The following is a 25,198-nucleotide window of genomic DNA, read 5'->3' as shown; positions in this document are numbered from 1 at the left end:
TAATACACCTGGACCTTCACTTTTCAGGATCAAGTAAGATGAACATCACTATTATACATGTTCCCTCACTTCACATGCTGAAGCTGACCAAATTGTTACAATAGATAGAATATATTAGTTGAGACTGAGTCTTTACCTTAGGGTGTTACATGATGTATTTATCTTGAATTTGAAGGGATGTGTATGTGTGTGAGGCAAGATGAGGGTGTGTCGGTCTCTGTGTGTGCCTCAGTGGTCAGTGGTCATGAACATACATGTAAACAGATTTTGCTGTGATGTTGACAGTGTGAGTGTGTATGTTTGTATGTCTGTGTCTGGTTGTGTGTATGAGTGAGGGAGAGTCTTTGTTTGCATATGTGAGAGAGCGTGTGACTGTGGTGTTTTTTATCCAGGGGCTGTATTTATAAAAATTCTTAAAATTGTTAAGAATTCTTAAATCGATAAAATTCTTAGAATTACATTATATTAAGAATTTCTTAAGTCACATCCATAAAACCTTTTACTCTTAGAATTACACTTAAGAATTACACATATTTATAAGTCACCCTATGGTACTGCTAACTTATGAATTTTCTTAGCTTGACAACATGGCTGCTTTGATGTGACACATGAGAAATTTTAGACTAAGAAGAGATGTATTAGCAGTGTACAACAATGAAGAAGGTGTTTCATTTTAGACTGGTAACTCTGATAATAACTGTGAATAATAACTCTCATTTATGCAGAAGAAGATTTTTGTTATCAGCATTGATACAGGATAGCTGATGTAGCATTAATCAATGTCTTTTATACAGCAGCAGCTTTGAAACAATTAAATTGAAAATTGAAAAAAAAATGAGTGGTTTTACAATTGTTTGTGCTCATGCTGACACCTTCTACAACTGAAACAGTTGTGTATTCTTTTGAAAATTTGCTTAATCTTTGTGCCACACATTCCTTGATAAATCATGTGAATTTTATTTCAATATTATTTCTTATTTTAGTTGTGAAATAATTTTTAATTGATTTTCTTCTCTGCTCTTTTTTTTATCTGAGCCATTTTCTGTGGACTGTTTGACATTTCAAGAGCACAATCATTATGAAACACCTTGTGTGTGCCTGTGAAGTTGTTCAAACATGTCATTCATGAGTTCTGCCATTGTATCGCTTATCAAGTTTGTGTGCTTGTGTTATAGATCCACACGCACCTTGATGTAGTGACATGTACACAGCATAGAGAATGAAAAGTCTTTTTTTCACATTTATGGATCAGATGATTGAGTGTGGTGTTAACGTTTTCTGTGGACAGACTATGGATTTAATTCCTAGGGTGTTTGCCAAGAGGCAGTTAGCATAATGAGAGAGATACATGACTTAGGTTAATTTCTCTCCCTACTACCACTAAAAACAACCATCCTGAAAAACCAGGCACATTAACAGCAATTTAATTGATTACAACAACAACAACATGTGGCAGAGCTCTGTTTTCAATGCATTCCTATGCTCCTATTTAAAATGTAGAGAAGACTTTGTAAAGAGTAATAAACCAAAAAAGAAATCAAACATTTCTTTCTGAGAACATGGAGAGTTCCACGTGTTGCTGGGCAAACAGTGAGAGGGCAATATTGATCAGTCATTTTGGATGTTATAGGTCTGTTGGTATTGATGTATTTTCTGTATTATTACAATCCTGTACACATAGTTGTGGCTTATGGAATATAATGATCACATGAACAAACTTACTGGAACTGTCATTACAAAGTTTCAGGCTTAACAGACACTGGCACATTCACACACCTGGAGAGACACAATGACACATTCCCTCACCTGGAAAGACACAACAACACATTTACACACATGGACAGATGCAAAGACACATTTACACACATGGACAGACAGAAAGACGCATACACACACCTGGGGAAAGACAAAGACATGTTCACCCACTTGGACAGGCACAAAGACACATTTACACACATGGACAGACAGAAAGACGCATACACACACCTGGGGAAAGACAAAGACATGTTCACCCACCTGGACAGGCACAAAGACACATTTACACACATGGAGAGACAAAAACACATTCACTCACCTGGACACACACAGACACATTCACACATCACATACCTGGACAGACACAATGACTCATGGACAGACACGCTGACATACCCTGGCACAGATATTCCCACACTGAACATATGAACATGAATCAGACATTTTTTCACACAATGCATATGTTGTATCAAGTGTACAATGCATATGATAATGAACCTGCATAGGTATGTGTTGTTGTTTGTCCAGTTCCATTACATTTATTGATATACAATAACAGCACTCAAATATTCATGATGTTACACATTGCATTCAATATCATTTATTATTAACAAAAATTGTTTTTGCTATGAATTATATCAATTACATGTTTCGCCAGGAATAAAGTTAGCAAGGCATTGTGAGACATAATACCAGTGTGTCCAGGGTCCCAATCCAAAAAGTGGTCGTAACATTACGACCTTTTCGTAACTCTATACTTTATCATAGGCTTTCGAATGTTGTAGCATTGCCAGTGTTGAGTAGATCAGGACCCAGGAGAGTGAAAGTCAGTTTATTAGGAGCTGCTGACCAATAGTTCCCCCTGTGGGCTGCAGTGAGTGTATTCACTGTGCCGTTATTTAGGGATCATTCAGATTAAGAGTGAATGAGTTTACTTATAAGCAGCGCTCAGCACATCCTCAATATCTCCAGGGTATACGTTCCAATAAGTCTCCACTATTCCTTGGGTACATCTACGGGTCACCCCGATAATATGATTACCTCCCTTGGGTCGTTTTTTATCCAATCAGGTGTCTACACTGGCAAGTTGAGCGAACCAATCACAACTCACTTTCACTGTTTGAATTATCTAACCGATTAAACTTGGCAACTCAAACCATGCACAGGTTCTCAGAAGGAGGTAGGAGTTTGTGCATATATCCCCCAAAATTCCCTTGAATCTTAGTTGCACTGTGAACAAACTTTTGCGGCTGTCTTTATTGACACTGGCAAGCTCGATTGTATTGGCACCTTAGCTGATTGGCTACTGTAAGAATGCTGAGCCGGCCAATTGAGGTAATAAAATTATCGGACTGACCCGTACATGCATCCAGGGTATAGTGGAGACTTTTCGAAACATATACCCTGGAGATATCAGGGATGTGCTCAGCAGTATTCCAACTATATGGCAGTGATCTCTAAATAATTGTATCTGGGTCAGACAGTCCAGTGATTAACAATCTTGGGTTACTGAAGATCAGTTCTAACCCAGATGTTCATGAGTACATGTTAAGAGATAAAATTTATCAACAACTTTTTTTTTTATTTAAAAGTCAGAGATAAAAGTATTCAATAACTTTACATTTTCAAGTTTCAAGACATGCAGCTGGAATGAACCAGTTTATACCCACAACTGCTGCTTGTGTCATTTGCTTGGGCTGAACTCCCAGTGTTCAGGTGTGTGTTTTTGGGTAGCTTCCTCGATCACCTTCAGTCTTGAACTTTTCATTGTTTTTATTAGCAATCCAGTTTCCAGTTTCTTAAAAGCATCCAGTTAGTGTGCCAGTAACATAGTCAACATGTTGTTCAATCCCATTGTGAACGTTGTCTAGCCCATGGATGTTTGTAGGGGTGGTGGGATAGCCAAGTAGATGAAGCATTTGCTCATCATGCTGAGAACCTGAGTACTACCTGGTATTCCCCACACGGGTACAGTGTGTGAAGTACTGGTACCCCCTGCCATGATATTGCTGGAACATTGCCGACAGCAGCATAAAACCATATTCACTCACTCACTATTTCAGGAAGATTGCTAAAAGCAGCGTAAAACTAAATTCACTCAATTGATGCTTATTGGCATGCGTTCATAAATGACACCCTATACACCAAGGCAGTGATGCAATGACAGTGCTCAGCATATATGACCTGATCTGTCTTACTGCATAATGAACCACTGAGGGCACTTCTTACTTTGTGCAGAAATATAAGTGCAACTGCATACTTTACTTTGAACAAAAACTTATCCCAGAACATTATGCTTAATTAGAGTGCTGCTAATACTAAGGATAAATAAACTGGTGGCTAAATCCTCTTTAATGGGCCTTTTAAGAAAATTTGTCAGTTGTTAGCTTTGAATGGCCAAGTGTTCTTTCTATCCACGTCAGGCATCACAAAATGTTTTGTTGTTTTTTTCTTCAAGAAACCAGTCTATAATTTGTGTACAAATATTTACAAATAGCAAAGTGAAAATGTTATACCTTTCTTTTTGTAAATAGAATAAATAACTGTATGAACATATTAAAGATATTCACTGAATCATACTGAAGTCTAATCACACATGGCACTGACAAGTTGTATTGAAATAGAGTCTTGATTGAGCAGCACTATATGTTGACAAAGAATATTACATAAGGTTTAGTTTTCTTAAGTCCCCCCACAGACCAGGGATAAAACAGGCCACATAAACCCAATTGATGGATCAAGCTGTCTCACTCACTCACTCATGAACTCACTCACTCATGAACTCACTCACTCATGAACTCACTCATGAACTCACTCATGAACTCACCCATGAACTCACTCACTCACTCACTCACTCATGAACTGACTCATGAACTGACTAATGAACTGACTCATGAACTGATTCATGAACTGACTCATGAACTGACAAACAGCAAACAATGGTGATAGTGGGTAAAATTAGTCTTCAATAATCCATGCATGCTGTAAGACTCAGGCTCACTGACTTGGTTGACACATGTCATCGTATCCCAATATTGGGTAGATCGATGATTTTGATGATAATCACTCACTCACTTACTCATGGGATGTGGGAATGTAAGTCCAAATATATCTCGCATTTGACTTGATCACTCACACACTCACTCACTGTAGTTATTAATGTACATTAACGTTTCAGACAGTGAACTTTTAATAAAAAGAAATAATTAAATAATTACCACCATACATTTTTAGTATAACTTGTTAGACAATCTATTAATGAATTTATAATGACATTCCAGGAAATCAAGCCATTTCACAGTATAAGGGGTTAATAGTGTTAAGTACAGGAACGTACACCTAAATACAATGCAATTATCTCACAATGGATTGATTTAATCAAATCTCGGTGACATCAGGCAGGTTGTCAGAGCTGATTTGATGATTGAAACAGCAGTGTCAGGTTAATAGATGTCTCCGATACAGACACAAATATCTGCTGAGTTGGCTGACATGTGTCACATGCGAAATGGTTTCAGGTAAATCCAAGTGTTGATGACTGACCCAGCTCATGGCGCACACCTGAAAGTGAGACCTTGTGTGTACGAGAATTTCAATTAGCTGATTTTACGCTTTATGTTTGAACTGGATGTGACTGGGATGCCAGCAGTCGTTGTTATGCAAGCTACAGACTTTTGTTTGGGTTTGTAGATTTTCTTTGTTTATTGTAGTTTGGGGCCTTAGTGTTGGCTTTATGCCTGCTGCCATATAGCTGGAAAATTGCTGTGTGACATATTAAACAATGAACAAAAACATATCCAACCCCAGTTAAATCATTTTGTCAGTAGCTATTTGTAGATGACTTAAAAGCGTTTATTTCCAGGGTATCAGTCCAAAAGTGTGAGTTTCAAGTAGGATATCCTAAAAACTATCCATTACTTCTTCAGGAATCGGTAGGAAGCACCTATGGAATATCATAGAAGCTATAGCTATCACAGAGACGATAATGTCCTTTTTGTAACATTTTGAAAAATGGATGGCAGATTACTGTAAATCATGAAATAAATGTCTCACAAATTTAATGCGAGTGCGGGATCTTGTATAAAATGTGTTGAGAAATCAGTGCGAACTCAGAAATCTGTGTTCATGATAAAATGTGACACTCAGAATATTTGATGTTGTTAATTTTATTTTCACACTTGTTATTTGCCAAATTACCTGAATTAAGCTTGTTAAGATTATGGAAATGAGCTGGCTATGTTTTTGATTGAACTGCCATGTTTGATCATGTGATTGCTTTGCTACTACTTGTCTTATAACAACATTCGTAAGTGTAATCCGACTTCTGTTGAAATGATCCTGCGTGGTTGGAGAATGTAGCATCTGGCTGATAAGTTTGAGTGACTGTAAACACTGATTAGTGATTGTAACCAGTGATAATTACATAATTACTTTAGAACATGCAATGAGGAAGTGACCTGTATCAATGTAATGTGTTGTGTCAGCGCTTCTGCTAATGTTACATAATTTGCCAATGAATAAGTTAAATGGATATCAATTAGTGTCATGGAAATTAGGGCTCATTTGTCAGTTAATTTTATGAGAGATGTCTATATTTTCTTTCATCCTATACTGTTGTGATGTTTCGTGAGGCCACAACTTCACTGACTTTGTGTGCTGTTGATTAGGTGCCTGACTCAGAGAGTGTACTGAGTACTGAGTACTAGAATCTGTAGTTTAGTTAGGAGTACCTATGAAGAAATTGCCTGGCATGTAATGCGGGGGGAAATAGTCAATGCCTCGTCTGTCCGTCCGTCCGTCCGTCCGTCCGTCTGTAATCATTTTGTTTCCGGAGCATAACTCAAAAACCGTTCAATATTGTTTTGCAAAACTTGGTAGATATATGTGACAGACCCCAAAGTGGTGCCTTTTGCTATGTACAGGTTTTTGTGATTTATTATTTTTCTCAGTTTCCATGGAAATGTTTCGGACTTAGTCTCAAAATGGAGGAATGGGCTTCGTTTCTGGAGCAGAGCTAAAAAACTGTTCAATATTTTTCTGCAAAACTTGGTAGATATGTGTGGCAGGCCCTAAAGTGGTGCCTTTTGGTATTTACAGGTTTTTGTGATTTATTATTTTCTCAGTTTCCATGGAAATGTTTAGGACTTAGTCTCAAGATGGAGGGATTTTGAGCATAACTCAAAATCTGTTCAATATTTTGCTGCAAAACTTGATAGATATACCAAACAGAAGCAGCAATGGTGCCTTTTGCTAGTTACAGGTTTTTGTCATATCTTAGTTTCTCATTTTCCATGGAAATGATTCAGACTTTGTCTCAAAAGTGAGAGGTGTGTTTCGTTTCCGTAGCAGAATTCAAAAACTTCATAATATCTGTCAGTGTAACTTGTTAGATATGTGTGGCAGACCCCAAAGTGGTGCCTTTGGTATTTACAGATTTTTTTTATTTATTATTTTCTCAGTTTCCATGGAAACGGCTCAGACTTAGTCTCAAAATGGAGGGATGTGCTTCGTTTCCGGAGCAGAACTCAAAAACTGTTCAATATTTTTCAGCAAAACTTGGTAGATATATCAGTTGGAACCTAAAGTGGTGCCCTTTGCTACTTACAGTGTTTTGTTAATTATTTTTTCTTGGTCTCCATGGAAACGTTTCGGACTTAGTCTCAAAGGTGAGAGGTGTGTTTTGTTTCCGGAGCACAACTCTAAAACTTCTAAATATCTGTCAGTAAAACTTGGTAGATATGTGTGGCAGACCCCAGAGTGGTGCCTTTTGCTATTTACAGGATTTTGTGATTTATCATTTTCTCAGTTTCCATGGATACATTTTGGACTTAGTCTCAAAATGGAGGTATGGGCTTCGTTTCTGGAGCAGAACTCAAAAACCATTCAATATTTTTCTGCAAAACATGGTATATATATATATATCAATTGGATTCTAAAGTGGTGCCTTTTACTATTTCCAGGTTTTAGTGATTTATCATTTTCTCAGTTCCCATGGAAACGTTTTTGACTTACTCCCAAAAGTGAGAGGTGTGTATCGTTTCCAGAGCAGAACTGAAAAACTTCTTAATATCTGTCAGTGTTACTTGGTAGATATGTGTGGCAGACCCCAAAGTGGTGCCTTTTGCTATTTCCTTTTTTTTTATTTATTATTTTCTCAGTTCCATGAACATGTTGCTGACTTCGTTTCCAGAGCACAGCTCGAAAACCATTTCATATCTTTCAAAAGATCTTGGCAGATATACGTGACAGATCTTGAAATGGTGAATTTTTCTGATCACAGATATATGGCATTTACACTTTTCATGAATTCCATGGAAACAATTCAGACTTGGTCTAAAAACACAATAAATAACTGTCAGATGATTTGTCCTTTCAAATATGTAGGGGCCGGAGGGATATGTCATCTTCTGATGACTCTTGTTGGGAAAGTGAGAGTAAAAACTCACAATAGGATACTAGACAATGTCTCACAATAGGATACTAGACAATGTCTCACAATAGGATACTAGACAATGTCTCACAATAGGATACTAGACAATGTCTCACAATAGGATACTATTTGTATGATGACATGTCACAGTTCGAAATCATGTTCAGTCTCCTGGTATCAGATGGAAACGTGTATGACTCTAGGATCTGATTCTGTTGAATATAATGAATATACACTTGAAATTCATGCTTGTGTCAGTAGTTGTAACAATGCAAGTTTCAAGAGCTTGTGGTAAAAGTGGTCTGTTTCAAGTGGCAGGACTTCCCTAATTAGAGAATATGTGGCCTCCCTGTATCGGTTGCAGTAGAAAGTGAAAAGTCATGATGACACTGCTCAGTGTGAGTGAGGAAAGCATATTCTGTCTGGTGAGTAACTTATTTGGGAGTTCTGACTGTAGGCTGTCTGGCTAGGATCTGACTGTGAACTGACTGGTTAGATGTGACTGTGACCTGTCTGGTTCAATCTGGCCGTTAGCTGACTGGTTAGGTCTGACTGTTAGCTGATTGGCTAGGATCTGACTGTGAACTGAATGGCTACAACCTAGCTATGAGCTGACTTGTTACATATGATAGTTACCTGACTGGTTGGTTCTAACTGTGAGCTGACTGGTTAGTATCTGACTAGCTGGGATCTGACTGTTTAAGCTTCCTAGCAAGGTACATGCTTTGTCAACTTCAACTGGTTTGCCTTTTGCATCCAGATACATAGTGTAGTCAGTGGTATAAGTAAGTGGATGATATATTTTCTTGCCATCCCATGATCTCAATTTTCTGAGAAAGTGGATTCCAAGGTTTGTTCAGAAGATTACTGGCATGTGGATTGATTGGACAAGGTGGCTGGTGGATCATTGAGGGTGATACACTGTGTGCCATTGATCCAGCATGGAATAAATTGCAGACTGACATACTGTCACTGAAGTAAATAACCACCCCTTCTGTGACCATACTGATTTATTACAACTGATATCTGATGTTTTAGTTATTGTTTACAAATCCCCTGCAGTCTTCTAGAATTATCTGAATAACTAAGAGATTGCACTGAACGTGATCTGAGACTGAGGATCGTTGAATCACATGATTTGTTTTGCATTTCTTACTTTCATTTCAACAAAATGATTTTTATAACTTGTTGCCTTAACACTTAATGTGACATTGATACTGACATTATCTGTATCAAGAATGGATGAAGTTATTTGTATATCACAGATGAAGCTTGAATAGCTTATCGGTTTTCATTCAGTTTTTCTTATTATCTTGATGATTTCTGAATGCACCAACAAAAATTATTGCAATGCATGGTAAATAGCCACATTTATCAAAACAGCTTTCTTGTCTTTTCATATTTACATCCTTGATTATTTGTCCTTTTATATTTACATCCTTGACTTCACAAAATGTTGCATAATTCTTTGTCCTTTTATATTTACATCCTTGACCTCACAAAATGTTGCATAAAAGTTCAGGGCTCCATTTAAGCATTTTGAACTTGCACTGTTGCATTCTGAAACCTCATATTTAGACCAGCTTGCGCCCAGTGCATTTTAATAGTTTTCCTTTTCACAGAACATGGTCTTCACTCACTCAGTCATTGGTTTTGTGAAAGGTGAGCTGCAGTGATTCTGTGTAAAGTTTGAGATGTTGCTGTTTGACTGTGATTGATTCAGTGATTAGTTAAAATATCGACCTTCATGCTCAAAAAGCTGACACTTATTGATGTAGCTCAACACTGGAATTATAACCATGTCCATCTGATAATTTTACAAAATGCATGAGTGGTTACAGAGTTTTGTCGAAGGCAAGTAGATGTAGGCATGTCACTATTCCATTTTGGATCTGTGGATTTGAATCTTGGATAAGTAAGTACAGCGCAACTTCATTTCATCCTTAGGTATCTGGGGATTTTAAGTCATTCTGTTGCCATAGGTACCCATCCTCGATATCTCCAGGGTATACGTTCCGATAAGTCTCCACTATACCCTGGACACATCTATGGCTCTGCCTGATAAATTTATTACCTCCCTTGACTGTCTTTTGACCCAGTCAGGTGTCTACGCTGGGAAGTTGAGCGAACCAATCACAACTCACTTTCGTTTTTTTAATTATCTAACCGATTATACTTGTCAACAGAAACCATGCAGAGGTTCTCTGGAAGAGGTAGAAGGCGTTCTTGCATATGTTGTTTTAAAGTTTCGGACCTGTCAATTTGTTTGTATCATTTCCCTAAAATCTGGGACGCACTGCGAGCAAACCTTCGCAGTTGCAACTGCTACCTTTGTTGACACTGGCAAGCTCGGTTATAACGGTGACCTAGCTGATTGGCTACTGTGAGAAGGCGGAGCCAGCAAAGGGAGGTAATAAATTTATCAGGCAGAGCCGTAGATGCGTCCAGGGTATAGTGGAGACTTATCGGAACGTATACCCTGGAGATATCGAGGATGTAGGTACCCTGAATCATGGCTTTCTTTCAGAATCATTATCTCCATTTCTAATACTGAGACTTGTTTCTCCATAAACTAAAGGAAGGGTTAATGAAAAAGAATCTACTGTATACAGGGCGGTGGGGGTAGCCTAGTGGTTAAAGCATTCCCTGGTTTGATTCTCCAGCACTGTATAATGTGTGAAGCCCATTTCTGGTGTCCCCTGCTGTGACATTGCCAGAGTATTGCTGAAAATAGTGTGAATCTTTATCATGGATCTAATGTCAAAACTGCTGCATCATATTGTTTAGTGCCTGTGAACATCCAGATTAAAAATAACTCTAATAACCCATGTTTCTTGTCATAAAGGGTGACTATCGGGATCTGATGGTGAGGCTTGTTGACATGATTGTATTCTGATCTGGAATCGTTGCAAATATTGAGTGCTGAGGACCTAGTGGAGAATCTGCACAGGGAGACAAGCATGGGTTACCAGCATGCTGATCTGCCAAATATGCTCAACAGTGAGGTCAGCATGGGGTACCTGGTACATACCCTCTGCATCAGACTCAACGCAGGGAGACAAGCATTGGGTACTGGGACCTTTTCCCTGTGATGGAATACCCAAGAAGAGACAAGCATTGGGCACTGGGGACCTGTTGTCCATGATTGAGTACCCTGAAGGAGATAATATTGCCTACTGGAGATCTGTTGTCTGTGATAGAATACCCAGGAGGAGACAAACATTGGATACTGGGGACCTGTTGCTTGTAAAAGAATACCCAGGACGAGACAAGCATTTGGTACTGGAGGCCTCGTCTGCATGAGAATACCTAAAAGGAGACAAGCAAGAGGTTATAGGGACTCAGTCTGCATGAGAATCCCCACAAGGAGACAATCATTGGGGATACTAGTGACGTAGTCTGCATGAGAATCCCTAAAAGGAGACAAGATGTTATAGGGACTCAGTCTGCATGAGAATCCCCTCAAGGAGACAGTCATTGGGGATACTAGTGACGTAGTCTGCATGAGAATCCCTAAAAGGAGACAAGCAAGAGGTTATAGGGACTCAGTCTGCATGAGAATCCCCACAAGGAGACAATCATTGGGGATACTAGTGACATAGTCTGCATGAGAATCCCTAAAAGGAGACAAGCAAGATGTTATAGGGACTCAGTCTGCATGAGAATCCCCACAAGGAGACAATCATTGGGGATACTAGTGACGTAGTCTGCATGAGAATCCCTAAAAGGAGACAAGCAAGAGGTTATAGGGACTCAGTCTGCATAAGAATCCCCACAAGGAGACAGTCATTGGGGATACTAGTGACGTAGTCTGCATGAGAATACCTAAAAGGAGACAAGCAAGATGTTATAGGGACTCAGTCTGCATGAGAATCCCCTCAAGGAGACAATCATCAGATGTACTAGCGACCTACCTGCCCTAACATCGCCTTCTGGAGACAAGTATATTTCTAATACAGCTTATACAACTTAACATCAGCTAATTATCACTCCTTCACCATACACATGCACTAATTCTACAGACATAAAATTTAGGAGATACATTTTGCCGCATGAATGGCGGAATACACTCAAAGAGTACTTTCTAGGTGATGTTATATCTTTACATTTCAACAATGGCCTATTTCTGGATTACTGCTAGGTATGTTCAGAAGGATATACAAAAATGTTTTGAAGGTTTCATGGATGGTTAGCTTGTAGGCCCTGAGGTAGGTGGTATTCTTCTTGTGACTAAACCCCTTACTGATCCATACAAGCAGGCTTTCAGCCACAACACCCTTTCAATGAGGTGCCCCCAGCAATGATATGTTCTGCCACAAGGCTGAGGCATATGTAGTACTGGACACACAGGTTATGGCAGGAGAGGTGACAGTCCTTATGTGGAGGTAAAGTTGTTGTTTCTTCAGCATGTATAAATTTGTCAAGACTGTTAGTATTTGGTATTGAGTTGACAAGAAGTCGTTTATGCCTTCTGTAATGATTAGGGATATCAGAACTGGACTGTGTACTAACTATAAATAAATATTTGATGTTTGTATGAAACAAAACTTAGTGACAAAGTTGAGAAAATTAGTGAAGGTTAGTAAAACCTTTGTGCAACAGTTGCAGCCATGATAGACAATTAGCAGTGTTCACGAATAGTGTCTGACCCTCTGACAAATCTGGCAGATTTGGCAATGGTCAGACTGAAGTCCCCAACCTGCTGGCCCCAGTGTCTGACTGAATATATCACAATGACTTTGTCTGAAGTTGTTATTTGTGGCATGTGACATTTGTTCACTGTTTATAAATTTATGTGTATAATGTTTGTCATTATATAATGTTAATAATTTCAATGACAATTTTGAGAAATGTTAAATCTGAAATGTTTGTTTAACTTTATTCTTTATCTGAAACTTACAGGACCCAAAGTCCTGTTACTTTGAAACACCATTCATAAACACTGAATTAGTGTAAGTAATAAAAGTATAATATTTACAAATATATTTCAGCAAGAATAAATGTAATATCCAAACGATGACTAGATCAGTTCTGAAGTTCAAGACTGACAGTAGGGCTGAGGCAATCTAGACTTGCTTTGTCATTCTAGACTTGAGTAGGACCCTTTCTTCAATATATGATCGAGGTCTTTGATACAATCAAAAGCTACTGACTAACAGTTTCCTGCTAAGTTTAGAGAGAAGGCAGAAATATAGATATCAACTTGTCTATTATGAGGAGCACAAAATTGTGGAGTATATCCTTGAATATGCATTTACCTCCTGATGAAAGAGTAAGTACATACATAAACATATTTATTTAATAATTCTTTCAGCATAGTTACCTTAATAAAAATATGCAAGAACATTTGTAGAAATTATGTGTGCGTGTGTGGGTGCCATGCCATTCTCTCCTCAAAATGCAGGGCGACAGGATAGTCTACTGGTCATGGCATTTGCTCGTCACGCTGAAGACCCAGGTTTGATTCCTCTCATGGGCACAAAGTGTGAAGCCTGTTTGTGATGTCCCCCAGAAATATCTTAACAATCATGTGTATCTGTCTTGGATTTGCTGGAAAATTGCTAAATGTGTCGTAAAACCAAGCTCACTCACACCTCAAAATGCTGTGTCTGCATCTATTGTTGTAAACTGTTAGACAACTCCAGTACAAGGTTTGCAAAACAGGGGGTACTGAGTCATGCTCTGTTATGTAATGCAGCTTGGTATATGCTGGGATATCATCTCAGTGAGTGTATGGTGGATCTCATCAGTGTAATGTGTGTATGGCTGATGTGGTCTTTGAATGACAAGATAAATGATCATTCCCTTCAGGATAGATTGACTTTGTATTTGACATTTGTTCTTATGACACTGTTGAGGATGATTTTAAGTGATGGGTTTTCCTCTGACAATCAAAAAGAGAGATTCAGTGAACTCCATAATAAATTGAAAGGGGATAATAATCTCGGATTGTATGTTTTTAGTTATTGTGACATCATCATAATATTTGAATCCTGAGAACAATTTCAGAATCATAATGCATTATTTTTTAATGTAGAAAAAAAATATGTTTCTGCTGGTAGAAATGATTGTTTTCAAGATATTGTTATATCATGACTGATGATTAGCCATTTTGTGATTGTCTGGTTAATGAATTTTAAAAAAAATATTTGCTTGTTTGGGAGGTTAAAAAAAACGAAAAAAACCCCCTGACTACAGAGATGTTATTTGGACATTTGAGTATAATGATCATACATGCAGTGTGCCGTATGCCAGCTGAACAGCCTGTGGCATTAAGTGCAGTCTCGCTGTTCCACAGGTAAAAATGAATATGGGTGACTAATCAGCTCAGAGAAAATATGTGTAGCTTTATATAGTTAATGGTAGGGTGTGGATCAGGAGAGATCTTACACCCACTTACAAGAACTGGGAACAGGGTTGCACTGTGAAAGCTCAAACTTGAAATGTACTAATTTCTGAGATATGATTTTCTTTTGCAAAATATAAAATAGTTTCAGGGAATATTTTGAAAGTGTAATTTGCTATTTTACTTCTTTTCGTTTTTACTTTCTTTGCTTTCTGTCAGGTCTGAGGCATACAATGGCAAAAAAATATGTGAAAACAATTTTATTTTTGACACGTTTCTATGCATTTCGGGTTGGCAGAATCTGTACGTCAAGTAGTAGAATATATGCCACAGGAACCTGTCTTCATTCGGAAGATGTCTCCAAGATATTGTTAGTTCACAATTTAAACTCAAGAGCTTGAAAGGACAATTCTGTGAGACTTTTGTTGAGATTGGGTATCATTACAGCACTATGGGTAATCACGTGAAACATATAGCGATGGTGACAAACCCATTTGGCAAACCAGTTTCTAATCCAACAGTTATTATTGTTATGTTCCCGGTATGTCTGTGAGGTGTTAGTTTGGATTAAGTTCACCTGCAGTGGCAGACAGAAGCTTGTGAATTGTTATCTAAATAAGCATTATCCTGTATGGTATTTTTGAGTGGAACTTGTCCTGCTACATGCTTGTCATTCTGTGGGATTAAGTGTGAAACAGGTTGCTGGTGCCTTGTTTGTGAAGTCTAGTGCAGATAAAACCTCAGTACCCATACATGTCTTTGGGGTCTGGGACAGAGCAGACCCCTTTATTACTGGCAAACAATGATAAGTTGGACTGGTGCAGAGAATATGTGCAATATTCCTACTATATGTTGGCAGTCTGTAAATAATGAAGTCTTCACCAGACAACCGTATGAACATCCGTCTGCTTATATGGGATACGATGACATGTGTAAACCAAGTCAGTGAGTTTGGCCACCTGATCCTATATATCGCATTTTATGCCGATTGATTACTGAAGAACAGTTCTATCCCTGATCTTCACAGGTTGATACCAGGGCAGAATAAATCTTCCAGGTTCTCAGTGTTTATCTTCCACATTAGAATACTTCCCCTTTACTGTTGCCTCCGACAATAGGCTTTGGTTGCTGGAGAACAGTTGTGCCTTTTCTTGAACAGGATTTACATATGACTCGAGTATGATATGATTTTATCTTCAGCCCAGTTGATGTTTGTGTTATTTATTTCTGATAGTTGCCTCCCTTACCTTGCCATTACATGTAGTCTTTGAATATATCTTCGAATATGAAATGATATGATTTATCTGGACATTCTGATTGGCTAGCATTTCAAACACTGGTCATTTGTAAATTTAACTGTCAAGTCATCATGCTTTTCATTGTAAGCCGGACCTTGCTCCCTTACAAGCAATCAGAAACCACTATTTTTAGACTCGGGTTTTCCAAAACTGCTAATTTATATTTGACAACTCCTCAATGTCCTTTTGAAAGCGTAATCTTTTTGGAAGAGAAATAAATTTGATAGAGGTAATTAGAAAATAGATTTCATTTTTTGCTTACACGATAACCAGCAGCCTTTTAATTTACTGGATATCAAGTTTTGTAGAGGTCAAAGTCCAGTATATACCATGTAACAGAAACACTGTATCTTTGTCTCAGTCTAAAGTTGTGATTTTCTTGTGATGAGTTGCTTCCCTTAACCTTGCCAGGGTGTTGTGATCGTGGTTTCAAGTCACTCTTGTAGTGTTCCAAGGCCTATTAGCACCCATCCATGTCAGTTCTTTTCTTACTCTCGAGTGATGAGCTTTGATTCAGCTGAAATGATGTCTTAGTGTTGATACCAACAAGTACAACAGAGAAGTTTCCTTGCAGAAATGGATGAGAAATCTGATAACATTGTAAATGACGAAAACACACAGTTTGGATGCCTTTCATTGTACCATGCCTTTGTTATTCAAGGATGTCACAAGATTTATGGCTGAAAATAATTCAAGTACATAAGTTCAGACTCATTGTGCATCAGACTGTCTACTAACATAGACTTGTTAAGTCATTGTCGATCTCTGGGCCATAAATGTTGTTACTTCAGCAACAGTTGTCATTTTTCCCCTGGGGCAGGATAATTGAGGAGCTCCTGAATGGGTTTCAGTCTTGCCTGTGGGGAGTTACACTTGGTTACCTGTGAGGGTTTAGCTGCAGGATGTGCCAAGAATGTACGATAACATGGGTACAGGTGTCCAGGAAGTACAGGTATGTGTGTTACCTGTCAGGTGGGGTTCAGGTAGCTGGATTGTTGGTACTGTGGTGTGTTGTGCCATGTTTGTGTTATTTTGTGCTGTGTCTAGTTGTGTTTGTGTTGATCCTGCTGGGATCATGATGTCTTGTGTCATGTTTATGTGATATTGTGCTGTGTCATATTGATGTCATGTGTTAGAGTCGTGTGTTTGTGACATGTTTCTGTCGTATTGGTGTCATGCAGCTAGTTGCTATGTTGTTTACATTGTATGGTGAGTGAGTGATGGTGGAAAATACACGGGACAGTTTGGGAGATAATATTAGAGGATGAAGGATAATGTTGGGAGATAGAGTGATGAATTTAAGTTTCGAGGGTAATATTGGAGAATGCATGATAATATTTTGCGAGATAGAGTGATGAACTTTAGTTTCGAGGGTAATATTGGAGAATGCAGGATAATGTGGGGGGTTTGAGTTATGTTTTAATTAAGAAGATAATATTGGAGGGAAAAAGGATAACATTGGATGGCAGGAGTAAACTTTAGTTTACAGGATAATATTTGAGGATGGAAAATAATATTTGATGAAGGAGGGTTTAAATTTGAGTTGAAAGGATGATATTCGAGGATATGGGATAATATTTGGGTATGGAGCATGATACAGGGAAGCCATGTTAATCCGGATGGATGGGTTTCTCAGCAAATTCATCCCGATTGCAAATAGTCCGGACTACTGAATCAATCGCTTATATGATGTATATCAAGCACAATGGTGAATTATAGTCATAGCAAAAAGTCTTTCATGGTTGTTTATGTTCTTTTAACCATCCTCATTGTATTCATTACATCAATAATTTTACCGAGTGACATCTCTCTGTCAAAGTACTTTAACCAATTTAATCCAGCTCATTTGTCATCCTCGCCTTTAGATTGTGGTGATATATCATGTAGACTTCTGTCAGGAGCTTTTAATGTCTGAATGGAGTTGTTGGATGTAGGGGATAATATTTTGGAATGGAATAAAACTGGAAGATGAGATGATATAGGAATAAAAAGAAATTATTCGAGAATGTGAAAATTTGTAATGATATTTGGAAAAAAATACTGTGAGCTTGGATATTATTTAAAGATGGAGATAATCTTTGAAGATTGGATAATGGGGGATAGGTGATGGATTGCAGGTATACATGGAAGTTTGGCATCCAAACTCTGAAACAAATATATTCAACCAAGCCTTTGTAATTGGTGAGTTTGGGAAACCCAACCCAAAAAGTGCTGCTGGGATATACACCTCTGTCATACATCCCCTGGAAACAAACCACTTTAGGGATCTCAAAATCTTGTTGTTTGAAAACATAACCAGTATTCCAAGATATGAAGACGTCCAGGAGAAATGAATATCCACTAAAAGCTGAATATTCATGTGAAATATACATTTGTTATGTGGAAAGTGACAGTCCTTTAGTAGCAGACGGCCAGATGTTGTCTAGGTAGTATGCAGCTATGTATTGATCCCAGTGTTTGTATGATATTATTGGTGATTGTGTGGGCTAGTGGCAGAACATAAATACATCACAATATGTTTCTGATCACTGTTGAGATATACCGTCTACTGTCTTACCACGCATTCTGTGATGTGGAACCAGCTTTTGTGAAAGTTTACTTGTGTTTGTGGTAGGTACAATGTTGTATTCAGATTTAAGCTTACATGTCTTTATGATTCTGTCTGAGTGTTCAAAATTAGTGATTGAGTATTTTTTGGGATGAACTGTCTGCTTGTACAGTGGAAGATCAAGGAATCAAAACCTGAACAATTTCCTACAAAAAGATGTTGAAAGATAGTTGGAGTTATATATTTAGGCTCACATATCTTGGTGTTTAGCCATGTGGCCTAAGTGTTCAAACTTAGTGATTTTGTGTTCTCTGATTGCCTATGTAGTTATATAAATGTCTGCTTGTTTGGTGAGGATCAGTGATTCGAACAATTGCATATCAGAAGATGTTGAAAGATTCTCTTTGTTGTGAACCTGCATTGAGGGATGAAACAAGGACAGTTTGTCCTAAAGTCTCACTCACTCACTCACCCACTCTCACTCACTCACTCACTCACTCACTCACTCACTCACTCACTCACTCACTCACTCAAATCCCTATCCAAAATCCATCCATCCACCCACTCACGTGGGATTGGGTTGTCAGACTCGCTGACTTGGTTGATACAGTGTCATCGTATCACAGTTGCATAGATCAATGCCAATATCACTGGATTGTCTGGTCAAGACTTGACTATTTACAGACCTCCTTCAAATAGCTAGAATATTGATGAGTGTGGAAACAAAGTACTGATTAAACAAGTAAGACTGACTCAGCATCACTCTCAAACTATCACTCACTCTACGTGATAAGAGTGGTAAATGTAATATCAATCCACTGCTGTGGCAAACAATGTTACATGTTACATGCAATTTCTCTCACAGCAGAAGATTTTTAAATAAAATCCATCAAATGATTCAATGGTTGTGCCACAACAGCAACATTTTATTATAAATCTCTTGATTTACTTTTCAGATGACCTGTCAGTGACAGAGCCGATGTGATTGCCACTCAGTCTTCAGCAACAGTGCAATACATGACTACCTAACACCACTTTCATTCCAAATGGACTAGTCTTCCTGTTCTTGCCAAAGAGTCTATTTTATTGGGAACATTTACAAGTGATATTATTCATGTTTTGTGATGCAACATTTATGTGTTAAAAGTTCTGTACTTTATTGATTGTGATATTAAGTGGACACTTCCATTATCTGCAGAGGGGTGTTCTGAGACAACAGGTGTTGGATATTATAATGAATCACGATTGGTGCTTTATAGGAATGTAATGCATGCACATCTAGCGCAGTTCTGCAACGAGCTATCCATCATTATCACCCCAAGCAACAGTTTTGATAGCTGCAAACTGTTCACCTATTCCATCCAGCTTGACAGCTTTCAGTAGATTTGGAAGTATTGGCAAACCAAAGGGTAAACAGTTTGTTTATTTAAAGGCTAAACAGTTTCTTTATTTAGATGTCATAATTCCAGCTGTGTAGATTTTATGATTTTCTCTTATTATAGCTAACATTGAGGGTAAAAGGTTATTAATGCATGCTCTATGAAACTGTCCTGTCAGATTCTCTGTCAGATGCTTAGGATATAGGTCTTTACCTTATATGGGTAAAAATCTCCTAATTTGGTTTTTCAAGGAATACATTTTATGTGATATAAGAAGAGTGTCATATCAATTTCTGCTAACTGGGAATTATCGCTTTACTTCAAATTCATAAGGGTGAACCAGTTTGTATTGAAAAGTATCAAATCGTCATTCGTTTATTTTCGACATGGAACAACAGATAAGTGAGGAAATGACGGAACCAGATCAAGATGAGATTCATGAGATTATGGTGCAGAAGGCCACAGAACTGTTCAAAGTGTGTGATAAGGAGGAAAATGGTGTTATTTCTAAACGGGATATGCAGCGCCTGCGGAGTGAGCTCCCCTTGTCTCCTGAAATGTTGGAGGAGGTATTTGATTCCCTGGATGTCGATGGAAATGGATTTCTTACTCTTCAGGAATTTATTGATGGATTTGGTAAGTAAATGCATTTTGTGATACTCAAGTAATTTTACAGTAATGTTTATGCTTGTGCATAGTTATGTCCCTTGGATGATGCCAAGATCCTTGGATCATGTATTTGGCCAAATTATGATCCTGTCTGCACCATCCATCACAGATGTTGCCAAAGTGGAAAATACAACAGAAGTTGTCTCAGTTTGGGGCCAACCTTCCACATTTAACTTCTCTGATATGATACAACTGAAATTGTTTAAATGTAGCTGAAATCATTTTCAATCTTCTGCTCATCTCTGATAGCCACTGGAACAAAGATTTGGTACGTAAATTCGTTAATTGTTAGCTCACTTGACTGATGTTGTCTGTAGTAGAGTCTAATCTGTCAGCCATTGTCTGTCTGATTGTCTGCCAAATGTTAACTTATTCAACTGATTACCCCAGCGAAAGAAAAGTCTCTGAAATCAATCTGGTCATCAGTATACATGTCATCGTATCCCAGTAGTGTAGATCGATGCTCATGCTGTTGATAACTGGATTGTCTGGTCGAGACTCGATTCTCTACAGACTGTTGCCATGCAGCTGTAATACTGCTGAGTGCGGCACAAAAAATAAACTTACTCTCTCCTTATGGTTCAGGTGAACTTCAGAGCCTTGTGGTTCTTCTTTTATGATCTTTTTGTATTTAATATTGTGCACATTTACTTCCCTTAGGCATGCTAGGATGCTATGAACATGATAAATGTGAGTTGAATCTCACTTTTGCCTGATTTGGTAACATTAAATTACCAGAAGACTATACTGATTTGAAATGAGAAGTATACTTCAAGGTTGATGTATACAGAAAACTTTCATATGTTCATGACAAATATGTTTCATTCTTACTGCATATAAATATTTCATTTGCTGCTTCAGTATTTGTTTTGGTTTGTTAAAATCATTTCTGTTGCTGAGTTTTTCTGTTGTCATATATCATTTGTATGCCACAGCTTCATCACATTTCTGTAATTGATGATGGGCAACCAGATAGCCAGGTTGTTTAAGTGATGACTTTTCATGGTGAATACCTGGGTTCGGTTTACCACACTAGTACAAAGTGTCATGCTCATGTTTCTGGTGACAGTGTTGTGATATTGCTAGAATATCTATCAGCCTATCATCAGCCTAATATCAACCTAAAACCTCTCTTGCCCACTCTCTCTCCCTCCATCTCAGTTTCTTTTTCCCTCGCTCCCTCCCTCCCTCTCTCTTTCTTTCTCCCTCTCTTTTTGGGCCCCCTTTCTTTCACTCCTTGCTTTCCCCTTCTCTTTCCCTCTTTCTCCATTTCTTCCTCCCTCACTTTCCCTCCCTTCTTTTCTCTGTCTTTTTCCATCCATCCCTCTCTGACTTTCTCTCCATTGCTCTTTCTCTCACCCACCCACGAATGAATTCAGTGATTCACGTCAATGTTAATGTTAAAATTGATTTTATAATCAGATCTATTACACTGATACAATGTCAGGGTAGATGTGCCTCTGCATTTGGTTACGTATAGGATAAAGCATGACCCATAAGGCTGTTTTCTCGAGGGAAATTCCCGAGGACTGTGCGTCATGGGTCATGCTTTATCCAACTTAAAACTGACTGAAGGTATACTTCAGATATTATTTCAATGTTTGGTACTCACTGATGAAAATCAACTGGGATGAGATAGGCAGCCGACGCCTCGCCATGCATGTGCAGTGCACTTGGTCTGCACGCACTGTCTGTGCTCTGCATGTGCGCTGCTGGCACTAACCGTCTTGTGAGGAACACACGGTTCATACTGAGAAACAATGTAATTCTTCACAGCAATCCTTCATATCCTAGTGGATAAAAACGCCAAGCTAGTAAACAAAGAGGGTTTGAAACTGGGTGTCGATACCGAAATTGTCAATGATGTCTTATTTTACAACCATATTCAGAGATGGCAAGACAAAGCCATATCAATCTTCAAAACAAGTAATTATTCAAAATTCGGTGGCAGAGGGACAATATTAAAGTAATGCCACTTCATTGACGGGCATCGGGATATGATAAGAAATATTACCTCGCAAGAACAAGAGAGTGATGTCACCAGAGGTTTATAAATCAGGTGAGCATTTTGTTTAGTCATCAGTGAGTGATGCTGTTGCATAAAGGCTTCTAGACAAATTTATCTGATATAGTTTAGAATACCTGACTGCAGAAACATTTGAGATATTTTAGACATGTGGATTCTGAGCATCATGGCTTTCACAGCTGGAAGGGTCATGTAGTGTTTAGTATGCATTTATGCTCTATGGCATTTTCCTGTGGCTGAAATCAAAGTTTCAGGATCAAGTCAATGAATTGAAGAAGCCAAATCATTTGTTCAAATGTACTGGGATGAAAAAAAGCCCAAACTTTATTTTGGTTGGGTGGTCGTGTTTCACACTGACATAAGTTGTCTTCAAACCTTGACCTTCAATTGGAGTAAAAGATCTGATTATAAGGAAATTTGAACCCTCTAGGGTTACTTTTGACACTTTTTCCAGTCCCTTCATTTGAACTTTCAAGCTTATAAGCATTGTACCAAACAAAAACCTTGGACTTTACTTGAAAAATGTAAAATGAGGACTGCCTGAGGACTGACTTCATAACCCTGCAGCCTTATAGCTGGAGTATTGCTGAGTATGGCGTAAAACTGAAGTCACTCATTTACAGACCATGTCCAAGTAAAGGCTGATGCCAACTGGCCAATTTTCAGCAACATTCCAGCGGCAGACGTCAGTTTTAGTGCAGTATCAGCAGTAGGACCTTTTCTGCTTGCTGGACTCAAAAGTCCAGCTGTCCATTGAATCATCCATAATATGTGTCTGTGATTGACAGAAAGAATAAGGGTGAAAATGGATAAAGTGTCTGTCAAGCGTGAACCATCAAATCCGTCAGAAAGGAATGCTCACAGTTTTCGGCGTAAAAAATTACAGTCCATGCATCGTATGTATAATCAGTAGATGCAGCAGGCTTTTGCTGATACATGAAGGCTGTATTTGTGTCTGCTGATTGTCTGAGCGCTGTATTCATGTAGCCTGCCTTTGTTTCTGCTGTTTGTCTTGGTACTGTATCCATGTAGTCTGCTGTTTGTCTGAGTGCTGTATCCATGTAGTCTGCTGTTTGTCTGAGTGCTGTATGCATGTAGTCTGCCTGCATGATTGCTGTTTTCCTGACCGCTGTAATTCACGGTGAACCCTGTAATTGGGTATTGTCAAAGCATATCTTGTGTTAGCTAACTTTATAACTGAAAATGTACTAACTGTGAGACTGTAGTATTGTTCAAAGCATACATTGTGTTGGCTATATTTGAGAACAGTGAACCCAGTAATTGTGTACTATCAAAGCATACCTTATATTATCTATTTTTGAGGCTGTACTAATTATCAAAGCAGCGTTTGCTAAAGCCGAAGCTGTAATTGCACAACTTGCTTATTAATGATAACTGCTTTACATCTGAAGAGAACAGCACAGGTATTCTTTGGTGAAGCTTGTCAGTGCCTATGAATGATACATTCTTTACAACTGAAGCTTGTCAGTGCTTATGAATGATACGTGCTTTACATCTGAAGCTTGTCAGTTCTTATGCATATGCCTGTGAAGATGTACATCTCTCTCATCGGACATCTCTCTGCTGTTGTTTGCTGACCACTTATAATGTTGTGCTTAGTGCTCATTGTTTAGGTAGGACATATTTGATTGTATTGTTGATCAGGTAATGCTTATAACTTGCATACTTTGCTTTTCAAATCACATTTATTGCACATTTGCTTTTTCTGCTTTTTCTAGTATTGTTTCAATTTTTCAATGTTAAATTCATTTTCATTATGTTTATGTTGCTTTTATTCATACAAAAACATGCAGGCACTCACATACTTACACACATACATGCACTCACATACACACATGCATGTACTCACATAAACACATGCATGCACTCACATACACACATTCATGCACTCACATACTTAAACACATACATGCACTCACATGCACTCACATGCATGCACTCTCATGCACTCATGCATTCACTCACATACTTACATACATGCATGCACTCACATACTTAAATACATATATGTATATTCATTATATGTGTTTGTGTGATGTGACATAACTAGAGTTGTAACGATTTACACATATCTCAATTCGATTCGATTTTCGATACTGGACCCTCAATTTTTTATTTTCGATTCAGTTCTTCAAAGTGAGTCACCTTTTTAAGTGTGAAATCAATCTCCACTTGGTGATGTCTACTAACTATAATGCTCACTGGATAAATAGCCCATCTCCAACCAATCACATTTCGCGATATTCCAGCGCTAATTACTGGTCCAGTTGGATTATAAACTACGTTGTCACTGTGTGGAAAAAATGGAAATAGGTATTCCAATTGCCAATTGAAATAATGATAATGGTTGTTGAAAATCGAAACTAGGGTTGCAGCCCTATGTACGTTAATGTGGTAAAAGAGACAGTACCACACTAGTACTTCCTTCATGGCAGTTCTACGTGAGAAAAGGTCTCTAGCACGTTATTCTGGCTATTAAAGGTACATGCCACTTATCACTGTCTGTTTGTTGCAAATAACCTCTTGCACCCTCTATGTGAAATGTATAAGTTTTATAATAGATTAAAAAAATCTGTCCACATATTGAAATACATTTTCATTTTGCAGTTGATGTTTGCATTAGCTGCAGAAGCTATGACTCAGTATCATGCACGATTTGTTTCACTCATTAAACCAAATTACACAATATTGATTTTCTGTTATGTTAACCACAGACATACACAATG

The 25,198-nt window shown here is 38.1% G+C and overlaps 1 protein-coding gene across 9 annotated transcripts in view; it reads left to right on the top strand.

Annotated features, from left to right (window-relative positions):
* LOC137262268 (EF-hand calcium-binding domain-containing protein 4B-like) overlaps positions 1–25,198 on the top strand; it is a 79,369-nt gene that overhangs the window by 9,241 nt on the left and 44,930 nt on the right. For 2 of the 9 annotated variants that reach the window (XM_067800081.1, XM_067800079.1), the window contains exons 3-4: positions 19,334–19,786; positions 20,155–20,392. In XM_067800081.1, the coding sequence (XP_067656182.1) occupies positions 20,167–20,392 (226 nt within the window). In that variant the 5' untranslated portion in view covers positions 19,334–19,786; positions 20,155–20,166. Of the gene's footprint in view, positions 1–18,305; positions 18,440–19,333; positions 19,787–20,003; positions 20,393–23,239; positions 23,348–25,198 lie in introns of those variants that run through there. The other 7 variants (XM_067800077.1, XM_067800076.1, XM_067800075.1 and 4 more) reach the window with 6 other exon arrangements.

This window comes from Haliotis asinina, chromosome 14, assembly GCF_037392515.1.
Source record: "Haliotis asinina isolate JCU_RB_2024 chromosome 14, JCU_Hal_asi_v2, whole genome shotgun sequence".
NCBI classification, from domain to species: domain Eukaryota; kingdom Metazoa; phylum Mollusca; class Gastropoda; order Lepetellida; family Haliotidae; genus Haliotis; species Haliotis asinina.
This window is presented reverse-complemented; position numbering and strand designations above follow the sequence as displayed.